The sequence below is a fragment of the Dendrobates tinctorius genome, unplaced genomic scaffold, assembly GCF_039654945.1.
Source record: "Dendrobates tinctorius isolate UK_male_01 unplaced genomic scaffold, ASM3965494v1 ptg000064l, whole genome shotgun sequence".
In the NCBI taxonomy this organism is placed as follows: domain Eukaryota; kingdom Metazoa; phylum Chordata; class Amphibia; order Anura; family Dendrobatidae; genus Dendrobates; species Dendrobates tinctorius.
The window spans coordinates 6,003,484-6,021,143 of NW_027361732.1; the positions used below are offsets into that span (position 1 = coordinate 6,003,484).

Genomic DNA, 17,660 nt, shown 5'->3' on the forward strand with positions numbered 1-17,660 from the left:
CTAATTGCATTTTATAGATATAATTATTTTTTCATTTGTTAGTAAATCCATCATAAACATTCCAAGAATGAAGCCTGCAGGGAGCACTTGTGCTTCTAAAATATATATATATAAGAGAAATGGGATCCAGCAAAAAGATGAAAGTTCACCAGAATTATAAAATCTTCTTCTTTATTTATCCATCAATTCATATAAAAAATAGATGAGGAACTCCAAATTTTGCTGGAATATTACCAATTGTTTGGAGTTCCTCATCTATTTTTTATATGAATTGATGGATAAATAAAGAAGAAGACTTTATAATTCTGGTGAATTTTCATCTTTTTGCTGGATCCCATTTCTCTTATATTTCTATTTGTTGGGGCATACTCCCTGCCTGGATCCGTGCAGAATATAAGGTGAACACCGACTATTGCATTAAGAGGAACTCCTTTATGGTGAGCTGGCTATATGTTTTTATATATATATATATATATATATATATATATATATATATATATATTCCTATTACAAGGACTTTAACCCCTAGCAATTTTCCTTTTTTATTTTTTACTCTCATTCTTTCAAGAGCCGTAACTTTTTTACTTTTCTGTCCACATAGCTGTATGAGGTTTTTTTTAGTGGGACAAGTTGTACTTTTGAATAACACCATTCATTCAACCACATAGTGTACTGGAAAATGGGAAAAAAAATCCAAGTACATTGAAGTTGAAAAAAACCTGCAATTCCACAAAAGTGTTTTAAGGTTTATTATTTAACATGTTCTCTATATGGTAAAACTGACCTGGTAATATGATTCTCCTGGTCAGTACAAGTAAAGATACAAAACATGTATAGTTTTTTTTTAATTTAAAGTAAGTCTATCACCCCATTTTTGGCCTATAAGCTGTGGCCACCGCCATCAGGGGCTTATCTACAGTAAAGTACTGCAGTGCGAAGGCGTGGGACCTTTCTGACCTTTCCCGGCGCCTGCACACTGCAGTACTTTACTCTGCCCTCAACAGGGCAGATAAAGCACACCTGCACAGGAGCCGAGGGAGAAGCAAGGAGGAGGACATCATCGTATGAAGATGGGAGGCGCCAGACCGGACCACGACACCCATCGGACCGGACTGGACCCACGGGTGAGTAGAATATAACTCGTTTTTCTTATCTGAATGCTCTAGATATGCCCCTAATGGCGGTGGCCGCAGCTTATAGGGCTAAAATGGGGTGACAGATTCCCTTTAAGAGGTGAAAAAACATTCTGAAATTTGTAAAAAAAAATTGCTTTTGTCTCCATTTTCTGAAACCCGTAATGTTTTAATTTTTCAGGATGGGTGATGGTTTATATTGTGCACCCTGAGCTGACATTTTTACTAATACCATATTGGGGCATATACAATGTTACAATGTTTTGATCTCCTCTTATTCATATCATTTAAAACAAACAAATTAACAATTTCATTAAAGTAATTTTTTTTAAAGGTATCAGTTTTTAGTGAGCTCTATTGTCTACTGTACTAAAACCTGTTAATCTAAATTTTGTAAATTTTTGATTTCCTCTTATTGCATTTTATTGCAATATTGCAGCTGCCAAAAAAACATAATTCTGGTGATTTTTTAAATTTTTTTCTTCCTACGCCGTCTACCGATCGATTGATTTATTTTATATTTGAGAAAGACTTAGTCCTGTTGGAGAAAGAAGCAGATTTCTCTGAAATATATTACACTGTTGCTTATTTTCATGTGTAGTATTTATTTATGAAATAAAAATTGAAATGACTATTAGTATTTAAACAGTAAATAATATTCTAGAGATAAATTTCCCTTAACCTGCAAAGATCCTTCTTCAGTGTATAGTAATACCAATTATATTAATTAGCCAAGAAGAAAACCGACAGAGGTATATGCTTTTCTTCTTGTATAAGAAATGGGAGTGATGTGGAAAAGGACAAGAAGCGCACGGTACTGGATGAGTGGCATGCTAGCATGAGCCATCACGGACAGTCATGTTAGGTCAAGTCTTGCTTCCCTAAAGAAAATTATTCTGGTGGCTCTCCTACCATGTATACAAATGTTCTATGTATTGTGATAGGATAACTGGAAATGTATTTGAAGGGAGATATGTGTCACAAAGGTTGTTATCCTCCATGATGTGAAACCCAGAAGTTTCTCTCCAACATGTTATGCGCTGACATGGTTGGAGTTTTTTTGTGAGTAGCTGGAAGAGACGGCTAATCATCATATCTCCAACCTGAGGATGTGATTTGGCATGTAAATGTCTGACCTCAGAGTTGATTAGAGTCTACAGACTGGAGCTCAAGTGTGTGCTGAAATTTATTATTTTCCACAAGACTGGAGCCACAGTGGAAAGGACTTTCCACTTGCTATTTATTTTCAGTTATGTCAAAAAGGACCGTTTTGTGTTACTGTTTTATTTTTGCGGATTTATGAAGGAGTAAACCAGCCACGGACTTTAACCCAAAGTGTTCCTGAGTCTACATCAGTAGCAGACACGTGAATGGTGTTACTACAGTTGCTGGTTCGAATGCGGGCAGTGTTCCAGGAACACGTGTAGCTGCTACAGAGAACATTATATGTTCTGGGTAAAAGCCAGCAGCGAGTAATGTCCAGCAGCATGGAGGACTTAATCAAATACCTGGTCCAGACACAGCAGCAGCAGGAGAAAATCAAGCTACTACAACAGCACATACAACAGCATAAAATGCAGTGCAGCAGTACCACCAGGAGTAGTGGCATCATATGCAGCCTTTGGCGTGTGCCATCCAGGGCAGACCAACCACCCCACCCCCAGGTCCGGCTGATGACTCACACACCTGGAAGACAGTAAGACGGGCCATGTAGAAGATGACCGCGGGGGATGATATGGAAGCCTTTCTCACAGTTTTCGAGAGGGTACCTGATTGGGAGAGACTTTTGCCAGAGCAGTGGGCTGAGATTCTGGCATCATATTTGACAGGTAAACCCCAAAAGGCATATAATGACTTAACACTGCAGGATGCCAAGGAATACGCCTAGTTAAAGGCTGAAATGTTGTCAGGCCTAGGAGTAACTATGTCAGTTAGAGCCCAACGAGTCCAACACAGGGCTTATGCCTCCGACACACCCCTTGGCTCGCAGATGTTTGACTTGCTACATCTAGTCCAGAAGTTTTTTGTAATATTGTCTAATAAAATGCCATTATACTTTATATATACAATTGAGGTGCTCCTTTATATATGGGCATGATCTTTTTTCTTGCTCTTCTATGTCATGTTTTTTCCAGGCCCTTAGTGAGCCCTCTTGTTTTGAAATTTATGAGCGGTGCCCTCCACTGCTCCAATACTTATCTAGTCCAGAAGTGGTTGCAGCCAGAGTCTTTCACCCCTGCCCAAGTGGTCGAGCATGTGGTGATGGACAGATTCACCCATTTCCCTCTCATGCTGGTGCAGGCTTGGATTGCCCAGGGCGACCCTTGGAACGCAGACAACTTGGTTGGTCTAGTTGAGAGGTACCAGGTTGTCGAGAAATCCCTAGGGAAACAGGACATCATCACTTGCCTGTACTGAAATACCAAAAAGAGGGCGGACTCACCACGGAAAGGGTCTAGAGCCACAAATGGGGGCATTTAAATTCCGCTAAGGGTTCGCCAAAGGCTGTTGTTAAGAACATGGTCTGTTGGTGATGTCACAATCCTGGACACTTAGCCGCCCAGTGTCATATGTCCCCTGAACCGATGGACTGCATGCTCATAGGTAGTGTAGTTCCTATTATGCCTTTCCAGCCTTTAGTGTGGACTGTCAACCCAGTGAGGGGCCGCAGGCACTTGCTGTGTCAGTTAATGGGGTACTGGTACTTGGATGTTTGGACTTGGGAATTCTGGTAACTCTGATGAGTGCTACACTTCCCCACCAGTTGATCCCTGACATGTTTGGGAACGTTCGCTGTGAACATGGAGACTGTGACACCAAGGACTACATGGTGGCAAGAGTGGCCATGGGAACAGGTTGCGGTACCAAGTCCCATGAGGTTGGGTAGTCAAGGACATGCGATATCCTGTTATATTGGGGCAGGATTTTTCCTTGTTTTGGGATTTATGGCAAAAGGGGGTCCAGTGTCTCGGACAAAAGTCAGATCCCTTGGGAAGAAGCCCGTCAGAATTAAAGGTGGATAAGTTCCCTGTTATGAATGGGTCACCGAGGAGGATAGCAGGCCCAGGCTAAGCCACAGAAAACCAGAGAGGTTGGAAACTAAGTGGATTGCAGACCCCTGATCCTATCCACACAACTAGCAGTAGCCGTGGAGCGTACCTACGATGCTCCTAGATGCCTCGGCATAGCCAGAGAGCTAACTAAGCCTAAAGCAAGAAAGGGGAAATCTAAACTGCCCCGGAGCAAACCCCAAAGGAATAGATAGCCCCCAATCCCCCAAACATATATTGTTGGTGAGACAAGATGAAAACACATACGCAGGCAGAAAAATAGACTGAGCAAATTATGGGACTCACACTGACTAGACAGGACAGCAAAGGAAAGACACTGTCTGCAATCATGCAAAAAAACCTGCAAAAAGGCCAACACGTCTGATGCACAAAAAACACTGAAGTTGCACGACTTCGCCCCCACTATATCAACACTCTGGTATATTCTGAAAGCAAAGCAAAAAGAAACCAATATAACAGGGGACAAAACAAACTGGCACAAGCAGTAACATATGGGCGGTGATTCAGCACAGCCCCAGCCGGAGCTAGCTGACCCGCACAAAGCAGAGATAGACAAAACCAGATCAAATGCAAACAGAATAGCAAATGAACCACTTAGCTGAACCATGCAGGGACAGAGCAGAAGACATCAGATCTCAGAAGGCACAGGGAGAAAATCACCAGCAGGGATAGAGGGAGTCAGCTGTCTTAAATCCCAATAAGAAAACCCAGATCACCAATCTTCCTCCTCATTATCAGGTGGCAAGCCTCTGTCAATCAGATCAGCTCCACTACCTCCAGTAATCACCAGAGGGAGCCCAGAAAGAGACCTCGCAACCCCTCTGTCAATCTGACCAGCTCCACTACCTTCAGTAATCATCAGAGGGAAGCCAGAGAGAGAATTCACAACTGTTCCCCCTGTGTGTCCTTGCATGAGAGGAGAACGAGATGGTGACTGAAGAGGCCAACCTCCCTGAGTTGAGAGTATCCAGAGAGACCTTTGGGATAATGTGGAGGTTCTGTTGGCCCTTATGCTACCGGGAGATCCTAAATTATTGTAGGTCCTGCCCCACTTGCCAGATAACTACTCCTTGTTCTCACTTCTTAAGTCAACTAGTCCCGTTACTTGCTATCGAGGTTCCATTTGAGAATTGCCATGGACCTAATAGGTCCCCTAGTTAAGTTTCCATGCGGTCATTAATACATCCTTGTGGTTATGGACTATGCGATCCGTTACCCAGAAGCAGTACCACTAAGAAACTCTTCTGCCAAAAGTATGCCCTAGATCTGGTCTATATTTTTTCCAGGATGTTTTGTTTTGTTTTTGTGGGTTTATGAAGGTAACGGACTTTAACCCCAAGTGTTCCTGTGTACCACAGCAGCAGACAAGTGAATGGTATTACCACAGTATATATAATTGCACACTAAAGATGTATCATCAACTAGATCTAATAGGTTATTTGTGGATCAACTCATAAAAATGTACCCTAATGGCAAGCAATGGACTTCTGCGTTAGCTCCAAATGGGGTTCTTATCTGATGACCCTTTTAGACTTGGTTCTATTTGATATTAAATGTTATGTTAGATGCTGGGTTCAACTTTAGACTCTTTGGCCAGCCAATGGGACTCTGCCTATAGTTCACACTATACGCAAGTGGATGTTGAGCCTGTAAAAAATGACTGAGCAGTGCAATGCAAGAGATAGAAATGGCACCCAGCATTGCTAAAGCTCGCCGCACAATAGGCTAGGAAGTGGGTAATGGTGTTAACATCTTTTTGACTAATCAGGTGGTTCTGAAAATAGAGGAAGGGTTAAAACGGCTGACATTTCCTTATAAAGTCATAATTTCACATCAGTCACTTCCTTCTACTAACCACAAAATAAAGCTTTACTAGTGTTTCTCAGTGCACCAAACTTCTTTAAAGGCATCCCTGTTGCATTGCCCGTAACCAGCCACGTATTGAGCGAGGTAAGTTATTGTGTTCTTAATTCTGTACCCAAAATTAATTTTCTAATGCACTAATTTATCATGAGTAACTGTTCAATGGTTAATTATCACTTGTAGCCCCGATAGTAATCCTACTATAGCTGTAAGCACTGAGCCCTGAGCTGTAGAACTACACAGGAAGCTTGAGGTCAGAGCAAACGGTAATCAAAGAGCAATCACCATTTTAAGCCTTTATAAATCACCACATAGAAATAAAAAATTGAATTTATATAAAATCCATTGGTGTAATGGATGGTGTCATTCTCCAGAGCCTGGAGAATGAAATTTGATGCTGACCTTCTAAGCGTATAATAAGCTTAACCCCTTCATGACGGAGCCCTTTTTCGTTTTTGCGGTACTGTTTTTCGCTCTCCTGCTTCCCAGAGCCATAACTTTTTTATTTTTCCTTCAATATGGCCTTGTAAGGGATTGTTTTTGCGGGACAAGTTGTAAAATTGAATAACACAATTGGTTTTACTATATCATGTACTCAAAAACAGGAAAAAAATTCCAAGTGTAGTGAAATTACAAAAGAAGAGCAATTCCACTACTGTTTTTTGGATTTTTTTTTTACCATGTGCACTAAATGCTAAACTGGCCAGTCACTATGATTCACCAGGTCATTACGAGTTCATAGACACCAAACATGTCTAGATTCTTTTTTTATTTAAATGGTGGAAAAAAAAGTCCAAAATTTGTTTAAAAAAGAAAAAAATTGCTTCATTTTCCGAGACGTTGCATCCCATTTTTTCATGATCCCGGGTTGGGTGAAGGCTTATTTTTTGCGTGCCAAGCTGACGTTTTTATTGATTCCATATTGGTGCAGACATGATCTTTAGATCGCCCGCTATTGCATTTTAATGCAATGTTGCGGCGACCAAAATAACGTATTTCTGGCATTTTGACTTTTTTTCTCGTTATGCCATTCAGTGATCAGGTTAATTATCTTTTTATATTGACTGGGTGATTCTGAATGTGGCGATACCAACTATGTGTATGTTTGATTTTTTTTTTTTATTTTGAATGGGGTGAAAGGGAGGTGATTTGAACGTTTATATTTTTTTATATATTTAAAAACTTTTTTTTACTTTTGGCTTGCTTCAATAGTCTCCATGGGAGAATAGAAGCTGCCACAACCCAATCAGCTCTGATACATACAGGCAATGAACAGATCGCCTGTATGTAGCAGAATTGCTGACTTGCGATGAGCGCCGACCACTGAGCGGTACTCGTAGCAATCCTGGCAGTGACAATCATAGAGGTCTGCTGGAGACCTCTGGTTGTCATGCTAAACCATTGGTGAACCGCGATCACGTGACGTGGGTCACTGATGAGCGGGATTTCCGGCGCGCTTGCTGGAAGCGCGTTAAATGCCGCTGTCAGAGTTTTTAGAGCGGCATTTATCTGGTTAATAACCGTGGGTGGTTCGCGATTCCACCCGCGGCTGTTGCTGGCACATGTCAGCTGTTCAAAACAGCTGACATGTGCCAGAAAAGAAGTGGGCGCCGGAGCCCACATCAAAGGGGGAAACACGACATGCATCGTACTAGTACGGCGCATGTCGTGAAGTGGTTAAGAGTAGAAAGCTAACCCCCCAAAGAGAGTATGATGTGTTATAGTGGGAAAACGTGGTCATTTGTGAGTCTACTGGGTAACTGCATTGTTGAAACCATGGAAATTCCCTAGTTATGCAACCCTAAAATATTGCATCTGAGATTACGTATAATGCCTAACAGAGGAACCATGTGTTTGTAATGCAGATTTGCAGCTTCTCAATGTGTTAGCTTACAGAGTCTGTGCACATGGTAATGTCATGTGTATAATTCCTAGGCGGTAACATTCTACCGTATTTAAAGTTTGTGGTATGTACCATACCTGCAAAGAAACACCTATACCATTTACATGAAGAATGAGAAAACAATAGCTTTTTTAATTAATATAAATGAGTAATAATAATAATAATAATAATAATAATGATTCTACGTATATGCATGCACATATATGCCATGGTATGCTATTAATGAGGTTATTAATGGTTGTCTGACAACTGTTCTGCTATGCTGAATGCACTAGGGTAGTGATGGCGAACCTTTTAGAGACCGAGTGCCGAAACTGCAGTCCAAAACCCACTTATTTTTCGCAAAGTGCCCTGAACACTGAGGTTTTAGATTAGAAAGACAACTTGTACATTAGCGTGCCATATAGTCAATATCAAAGACCTTGAAAGCGCTACACTTCACGCCTAAGATACTAGCCACCAATTGTAGTGAAGGTCTGTTCTTGATAATAGAGAGGATTTTTTACAACCTCTTTGCAATTGTAACCCTTTATCATGATGAGAACAAACCATTTGAGGCTGGGATATCAAACTCAAATACACAGAGAGACAAAGTTAAAAGCTTGCAGAAAGTTTCAGGCCAACCTTGATATTTGTTAAAAAAAGTCTACAATTGAGGAAGTTTTTCCTTATCAAATAAAACGATTATCTATTGGAATTATAGTGAAATAATATAATATGTAAAGTAACAGCTGTAAAAAGCATATAGCCCAATAGCCTAATTTACATATGTAATAACAAAGGATAAAAAACCTCGAATAAAACAGATAAAGTATGATGCAAACAAAAGTGCTCCCAAACACAGTTTGATACCCCCACAGTTAACTCCTCCACACACATAGTATGATGACCCTACTGTATCCCCCTCCCTCAGTTCCCCCAACAAAGAATGGTAAATCCCATCACAGTATGATTCTCCAACTGTAATCCCCACACAGCCCTCCTTACAGTACAATGGCTCCATATAGATCTCCATAAAGTATAATGGCTCCACATAGTCCTCCATACAGTGTAATGGCCCCAACATAGTCCTGCATAAAGTGTAGTGGGCCCCACATAGAGCTCCATGCAGTATAATGGCCCCACACGATGCTCCATACTATAAAATGGCCCCACATAGTGCTCCATACTGTATAATGGCCTCGCATAGTGTTCCATACTGTATAATGGCCCCACATAATGCTCCATACAGTATAATTGCCTCACATAATGCTCCATACTGTATAATGGCCCCACACAATGCTCCACACAGTATAATTGCCTCACATAATGCTCGATACTGTATAATGGCCTCACTCAATGCTCCATACTGTATAATGGCCCTACATGATGCTCCATACTGTATAATGGCCCCACACGATACTCCATACTGTTTAATGGCTCTATATAGTCCTCCATACAGTCTAATGGCCCCCACATAGTCCTGCATAAAGTGTAGTGGGCCCCACATAGTCCTCCATGGAGTATAATGGCCCCACATTATGCTCCATACTATAAAATGGTCTAACATAGTGCTCCATACTGTATAATGGCCCTACACAATGCTCCATACAGTATAATGGCCTCCCATAATGCTCCATACTGTATAATGGCCTCACTCAATGCTCCATACTGTATAATGGCCCCACATGATGCTCCATACTGTATAATGGCTCTACATAGTCCTCCATACAGTGTAATGACCCCCACATAGTGCTCCATGCAGTATAATGGACCCACATGATGCTCCATACTATAAAATGGCCCCACACAGTGCTCCATGCTGTTTAATGGCCTCACATAGTGCTCCATACTGTATAATGGCCCCACACAGTGCTCCATATTGTATAATGGCCCCACACGATGCTCCATTGTCAGAGACACCGCACTGAACTTGCTCACTGAGCCAGTGCGCGTGCCCTGAGTAAAGCAAAAGCGTGCTCAAAGCTACCTGTGGAGCGGGCAGCAACCGAATAGACGTGACTGCTAGAGGTGTGGCCTAAACTCCACAGAGCTAGGAGCTGCAAGACAATTCCTAGCAGAATAACTGCGAGACAAAGTTACCAAGGGGCATAGACAGGGAGAATAGTCAGGACATAGCCAATGAGTCACACACACAGATAGCTGCAAGGTACAAGAGGGGCGAGCAGAGAGTAGTCAGGTCACAGGCAATGAGTCATACACAGATAATAACGCAGTACAAAAACAACAGGCAAACTCACAACGGGAAACAGAATCGGGTCAGAACCATATAAACAAGCTATAGCAACAAACAGGCACACGGGGGTCAGCACACTAGGCCAAAGGCAAAAGTATAACTGGCAGGGATTGAAGCTACCCAGAGGTTTATGAAGCTCTCCCAGAACCAGAAAGAGGCCACAATCGTTAACCCCAAGTGTGCAGGTCAAAACCTGCACAGAGCTCCAGACATTAACCCCCGGTGTGCAGCTCGAAAACCTGCACTGGGATCATGACAGTACCCCCCTCTCAACGGGGGGCCTCTGGACCCCCAGGCTTCCCCGGGTACTTGGCATGGAACGCCTGAACCAGGCGATCTGCATGTACCGAACGAGCAGGGACCCATGAGCGCTCTTCTGGTCCATATCCCTTCCAGTGTACCAGGTACTGCAAAGAGCGGCGCACCCGCCGAAAGTCCACAATATGTCCGTCCTCATACTCCAATTGACCCTCCACCAGCACTGGAGGAACAACAGTCTCAGAGTTCTCTTTGACAGATCCTGCTGGTTTCAACAGAGACTTATGGAACACATTAGATATTTTTAAGGAGGCGGGGAGACGCAACCTATATGCCACAGGGTTGACTATCTCCATAATCTCGTACGGACCAATGAACTTTGGTCCCAACTTAACTGATGGTACCTTTAAGTTGATGTTACGCATGGAGAGCCAAACCTTCTCTCCCACCTGAAACATGTCTCCCGAGGCTCTCTTTTTGTCCGCAAAATATTTGTATCTCCCCTGGGCCCGAGAGATATTACGCCGGACTTCAGCCCAGAGGTTTTTTAACCGTTGAACGGACCCCTCTGCTCCTGGACAACCGGAATCCACCCGAGAAAACTCCCCAAAATGCGGATTAAAGCCGTAGTTAATCAGGAATGGGGACATGTTGGTGGACTGACTCACCCGGTTGTTAAAAGCGAATTCAGCCAACGGTAACGCATCACACCAATCCTCCTGTCTGGCGGAGGTCAGACACCTGAGAATTTGTTCCAGGGATTGATTGGTGCGTTCCGTCTGACCATTGCTCTCCGGGTGATATGCCGACGAGAAGGAGAGTGAGATGCCCAATTTCATACAGAACGCCCTCCAAAATTTGGCCACAAACTGCACACCTCTGTCAGACACAACATTCAGGGGTACCCCATGCAATCGGACCACATGCTGGACAAACAACCTTGACAATGTTTCTGCTGAAGGTAATGCTGCCAAGGGAATGAAATGGGCCTGTTTAGAAAACCTGCCCACCACCACCCAGATCACGGTATTGCCCCTGGAAGGTGGAAGACCGGTAATAAAATCCATGGAAAGATGAGTCCATGGCCTATCAGGAACCGGTAAAGGTATGAGTTCCTAACCGTTATCTTGTTCAGTTCCCGAAAGTCGAGGCACGGCCGCAAACCACCATCTTTTTTCTTCACAAAGAAGAACCCTGCTGCCACAGGTGACACAGAAGGCCTGATATGCCCTTTGCGGAGACTCTCAGCTATGTACTCCTTCATGGCTTGGCACTCAGGCCCAGACAAATTGAACAATCGAGCCTTAGGTAACTTGGCTCCGGGTACTAAATCAATGGCACAATCATAGGGTTTATGTGGTGGCAGCGCCTCAGCCTCACTTTCGGAAAAAACGTCTTCGAAATCTTTCAGGTACTCCGGAATACCTTCCAGATCGACAGACGACACAGACACTGATTTAACAGCGTTAACAAGATGTCCCCGGTTACCACATTTACTATTGCATCCCCATTGAGTGATTTCCCCTGTAACCCAATCAATGGTAGGATTATGGCGTTGAAGCCAAGGGATCCCCAGTACCAGTCCTGCAGGCAAGTTATCTACCACCAGACAACTTAGTTTCTCCACATGAGTGGAACCCACTTTTAGAGAAAAAAGTTCAGAACTGCAACAGATACCGTCTTGGGTAAGAGGAGATGAGTCAATTGCCACAAGTTTAACAGGATCGTGAAGCCTGACTGTCCCTATCTTATAAAGAATCATAACCTTGGTATCAATCAGGTTCACAGCCGAACCGCAGTCAATAAAAGCAGTAGTCTGAACAGGACCATAACCAAGTTCCAGTTCCACCTGCGGCACCATTTTTGCACATGAGGAAAATTGTACCTGAAGGTCTGGGTAGCCTCCTCGATTACTAACCAGACCTAGTCGTTTCCCACCATCTTGGAGGATGACGGACAGGAGGGGCAGTCCTTCTTCCAATGTCCAGATTTCCCACAATAGAAGCACAACCGCTTTTCCCGGCGGTGTCTTCTTTCCTTTCCCTCACAGGTGACAGCGTTCACCTCCATAGCCATAGGAAGAGTCTCGGTCTCATCTCCACTGAAGAATAAGGGCGTTTCCCATTGCATAATGCCTCTAGCCCACAGCCTGCTCCATGCGAACCGCTTGGACCATGGCATCCTCCAGGGAGTCAGGCGGAGGATGAAGTGCCAAAGCATCCTTCAGACGTTCACACAGGCCTCTGTGGAACAGCCCCCGCAGGGCGGCGTCACTTCAGGAAATCTCCGCTGCACAACGTCTGAATTCAGTACAGAACCATTCGGCCGAGTGCTCCCCCTGACAGACACTCATCACTTTGTCCTCAGCCAACCGCACTCTATCAGGCTCATCATAAATAAGCCCTAAGGCTTCAAAAAATGCATCCACAGACATTCTCTCAGGGGCAGAAGAGGAAAGCGAGAATGCCCAGGCTTGTGGGGACCCCCTAAGCAGGGACATCACCACCCCCACCCTCTGTTTCTCATCCCCAGAGGAGCGGGGTCTCAAAGAAAAAAAAAAGCTTACAGCCCTCCTTAAATGCCCTGAAATCATCCTTATTACCAGAAAACATATCTGGTAATTTAACCGGGGATTCAGGTGGGACTAAAATGACATCTCTATTCCCCACCTGCTGGAAGCCAGCGGAAAGTACCCCCTGAACTGAGTCCTCAACCCACCGTTGGGACTGGGCCAGAGCTTGGTGTTCCAAACTAAGCTTCTGCAGTGACTGAGTCAAGCTTTTCACCTGCTCAGATAAAGCACACATTGGGTCCATGCTGCAGAAGTGAGGAGAGAAAAAAAAATTGTAGGCCAGTTATAATGTCAGAGACACCACACTGAACTTGCTCACTGAGCCAGTGCGCGTGCCCTGAGTAAAGCGAAAGCGTGCTCAAAGCTACCTGTGGAGCGGGCAGCAACCGAATAGATGCGTACTTCAGAGCTGCAGGACCTGAAGCACGTGACTGCTAGAGGCGTGGCCTAAACTCCACAGAGCTAGGAGCTGCAAGACAATTCCTAGCAGAGTAACTGCGAGACAAAGTTACCAAGGGGCATAGACAGGGAGAATAGTCAGGACGTAGCCAATGAGTCACACACAGAGATACCTGCAAGGTACCAAAGGGGGCGGGCAGAGAGTAGTCAGGTCACAGGCAATGAGTCATACACAGATAATAACGCAGTACAAAAACAACAGGCAAACTCACAATGGGAAACAGAATCGGGTCAGAACCATATGAACAAGCTATAGCAACAAACAGGCACACGGGAGTCAGCACACTAGGCCAAAGGCAAAAGTATAACTGGCAGGGATTGAAGCTACCCAGAGGTTTATGAAGCTCTCCCAGAACCAGAAAGAGGCCACAATCATTAACCCCAAGTGTGCAGGTCAAAACCTGCACAGAGCTCCAGACATTAACCCCCGGTGTGCAGCTCAAAAACCTGCACTGGGATCATGACATCCATACTGTATAATGGCCCCACGTGATACTCCATACTGTGTAATGGCCCGACATGATGCTCCATATTGTATAATGGCCCCACATAGTGTTTCATACTGTATAATGTTCTCACATAGTGCTCCATACAGTATAATGGCCTCACACTAAAAAAAATAAATACCGTATATTCTCGTGTATAAGCCGAGACACCTAATTTTGACATGAAAAACTGGGCAAACGTATTGACTCGAGTATAAGCCCTGCATTGCATTGTCCCCAATCCCTATTTTGGTATGCATGGCCCCTTATCTCCATCTTTGTCTGCATGGCTCCTTATCCCTATTCTTGTATGCATGGCTCCTTATTCCCATCCTTGTCTGCAGGGCTCCTTATCCCCATGGAATGGAAATTATTTCCAGTTGCAGAAATTTCTGCAACAAATCTGCGGCGTGTGACATATCATTTTGTGCTGCAATCCTTTAGGCATCTTTTCTCAACCTATAGCAAAATTGATCTTTTGAAATATTTTCTACTTTATATATGACATTGAAAAATTTTGGAAATCCATTGATTTACATATGTTGTAATGATTTGGAGTTAAGCAGAGTTTTGCTGATGTCTGGATCAGGATCCTGGGCTATGCAAAATGTCTGAACTCAGAGGAGGTAGCCACCAACAATGCAGCTGGCTGATCACCCATGGGTGATGATAACTTTGGACAGGTCATTTTTACCCTCTCTGCATTAACCTCTCTCTTGCTGCTGAGTTCTGCTAAGGAATTGAGGTAGAGGTATTGCATTTTTGCTTTCAATAGTACAAAGACAGAGGTGATGTAACATTGCCACACACAATTGCCACAATAACTCTGTCCCAATATTGAGGAGTAACCATTGGTCAACATGGATGAACAAATAGATTAACAAGGATTTTTATTAAACATAGCTGTGTATTATTATTACTATTATTAGGTCACATTTTAAGGCCTTTATCCACAATAGAATAATGTCGGCCACACCTGCCGATATCGATGGGTTTGGCCAGCAGTCTAATGTGTTTGGAGACCCCCTGGAGATAGGGATCCGATGTGCCTGATTTCAGACTGCTGATCTTTTTGTTCTCTAAAGGGGCATTTACACTGCAAGATAATCATGAATGAACTTTGTTAAAAATTCTTGTTTCATGATATCTTGCCATGTAAACAGGTTGCCGATAACGCGATGAACAAGCAGAACGCTTGTTCATCAGATGAAATGATCTTTTGTGCTGAAGATCACCCTTTTTGGAGATGCATTGCCCTATGTGAACTTATAAATTAACTTATATGTGTATGGAAAACCAGACTGTGCATCCCACAAATCAATCTGCGGATCTCTGCTGAGCATGTGGGCATTTACCACGTGATAGATATATATAAAGCAGCAAACAAGCAAATACTGTAAACAGGAAAGGATTTAGGCTGAAACAGCTCATTTTTGTGAGTCAGAAAAAAGCAGAACTGTAACAGGGAAGTAGCTCTCGTCTTAGGGAGGGAAAAACCAAACCAGTAGCAAGACAGAAGTTACAGAGGAAATGACTATACCATAAACCAGCATAGAACATGGAATGGAGCATTATGGTTTGTGGAACAACAAACTGTCGATTAAAATATATTGATCACGGTCTTACCTTTAACCTATTTACAAACGATTCCCCTTATTATATTAGAAAAAGTTCATTTGACAGATCCGATTCTTCACACTGATACATTTTTTTAGTAGCAGAAGTCACTCTTAACGCATCCTTTTTTATGACTCATCATTGCTAGTCTCATGCACGCTCCAAGACTATTATCTGATGTTTTATATTGAAGGTGTTAAGAATCCAGTGTAATACCCGGCCCAAGAAAATGTATTTGTGTAGTTGAAAGATTTGCAGTTTTTACAGCGCTTTTCAGTTAAATGCAGGAAATAAAGCATAGCCAGGAAAATGGTGAAGTGGTTTTCCTGTTAGCATATAAACATAATCAGCCACGGGTTCTAGATAAAATGTGCATTAAAATAGTAAAAGTATAAAATATTTGCTCCATTTTTTCAGTATTTACATGCAAGAGTGTGTAGCAACCCTGCAAGTATGCCTGTACTGTGTGTAGCGTACCTCTGTTGTTTAAGTAGTACAGCTTTGCACTATGTTTCCTCCGTCATTTCTGTCTACCACCCAATCCTACATTCTGCCACCAATCAAAGACTAAAATTTGCCATAATCCACTCATGTTTCCAAAACTTTTCTCCTGCTGCACCAGTTCTCTCAAATGTACCTACCCCAGACAGTTTTAAGATTACCCTAAAATACATTTTTGGCAGCCTGGTTATATTGCCGCCTGTTATGACTCCGCCACTCATTTACGTTTATTCCCACACTTATTTATCAGAATCTGACCCCTTTACTCAACAGTAACCCCCCACAGTCCTTGCACCATTATACCCTTCATATTTGTGTCTACAACATCACTGGCAGGGTGATTGGCTTATGCAACGTTATGTGTACCACCATGTTTTTTTAAAGGATGGCTGAGCTATTGTGCAAAACAATCACTTTTACCTTGCCATCACTCTATTTGTTTGAATCAGTAAAAATGTCCTATCCTTCACATGATAGCCAATTTCATCGGAAGCCAATCAACCTATCAGTATGTTTTTGAGCGTGTAATTATTCAGGTTAAATCTATGCCCTCAGAGAACATGATGGTTTCCTTGGTTAGATTTTTAGTTCTACATAAAGATCCCAATGCTGCAAGAAAACACTGCTAACCACTGAACCACCGTGTAAACTTTTACATGAAATATCTACTTATGTATTGTGTCAAGGGCGGAACTGAATAAAGGGACATCATGGAATCAAGGCCAATCACAGAGGAGGAAATGGAGGAGCTCAGGGACGCATTTAGCAAGATTGGTAAGATATTTCTTCATTATATACAGCAAAACCACAAATACTGGAAGAATATTCTACTGATTCTTATAGAATTACCTGTATGGCTATAAGGCTCTGTTTCTTTCTCAAGTATGCCGAAGGTATCCATAGGTTTTCATGCATTCAGTGCATACGCTTAGCCGATACGTGTCAGCATATGTTATTTTTTTTGTCATTTATAGGAAAGCATAATCCTATGAGTTTTCCTATTAATTGGGATACTGATTAAAAGTGTGATATTGTATGTTAATACAATGGCATACATTGTAGACTTCTGCTATAGCAGTGTTATATGTTGGGAAATTTGTCAATCTCATACCATGACAGAGCATTAGAATTCAGGAATATTGTTTATAATTAACAGATTGGACACAATAGATAAATTATATAGTGTGACTACACCTGAAAAATCATTAGCACATTTTTAGCTATAAAACCACCTTAAAGTTAAACTTTTTAAAGCAAAACAAAAAATATATTTTTTTGTAAAGTTTGGTTGATCACCATCTATATTAGATCCACTGGCCAGTGATCTTTAACTATTTCTGGACCACCTATAGACTTTATGCATCTGGACGGTCCTCTTATTTTGCTCTGTACTGACATTCTAAAACGTCAGTGCAAAGTAAACAGCTTGTTGGAGATTGTTACGCTGCAGGGTTGAGGAGACTGCTGGCAGACACATACAGACTCCCCATAGAGAAACTAAGGAGAGCTAAGTACTCTCTCTGCCTTCCCGATCACTTTATACATAGAAATTAACAAGATTA

General features: G+C 42.6%; 1 protein-coding gene across 1 annotated transcript in view; it reads left to right on the forward strand.

Moving 5' to 3' along the window:
- Window positions 1–6,040: 6,040 nt before the first annotated feature.
- The window catches only part of LCP1 (lymphocyte cytosolic protein 1), a 76,768-nt gene continuing 65,148 nt past the window's right edge, over window positions 6,041–17,660 (forward strand). The window contains exons 1-2 of the mRNA XM_073580263.1: window positions 6,041–6,154; window positions 16,785–16,872. Coding sequence (XP_073436364.1) covers window positions 16,809–16,872 — 64 coding nt within the window. The 5' untranslated portion in view covers window positions 6,041–6,154; window positions 16,785–16,808. The remainder of the gene's footprint in view (window positions 6,155–16,784; window positions 16,873–17,660) is intronic.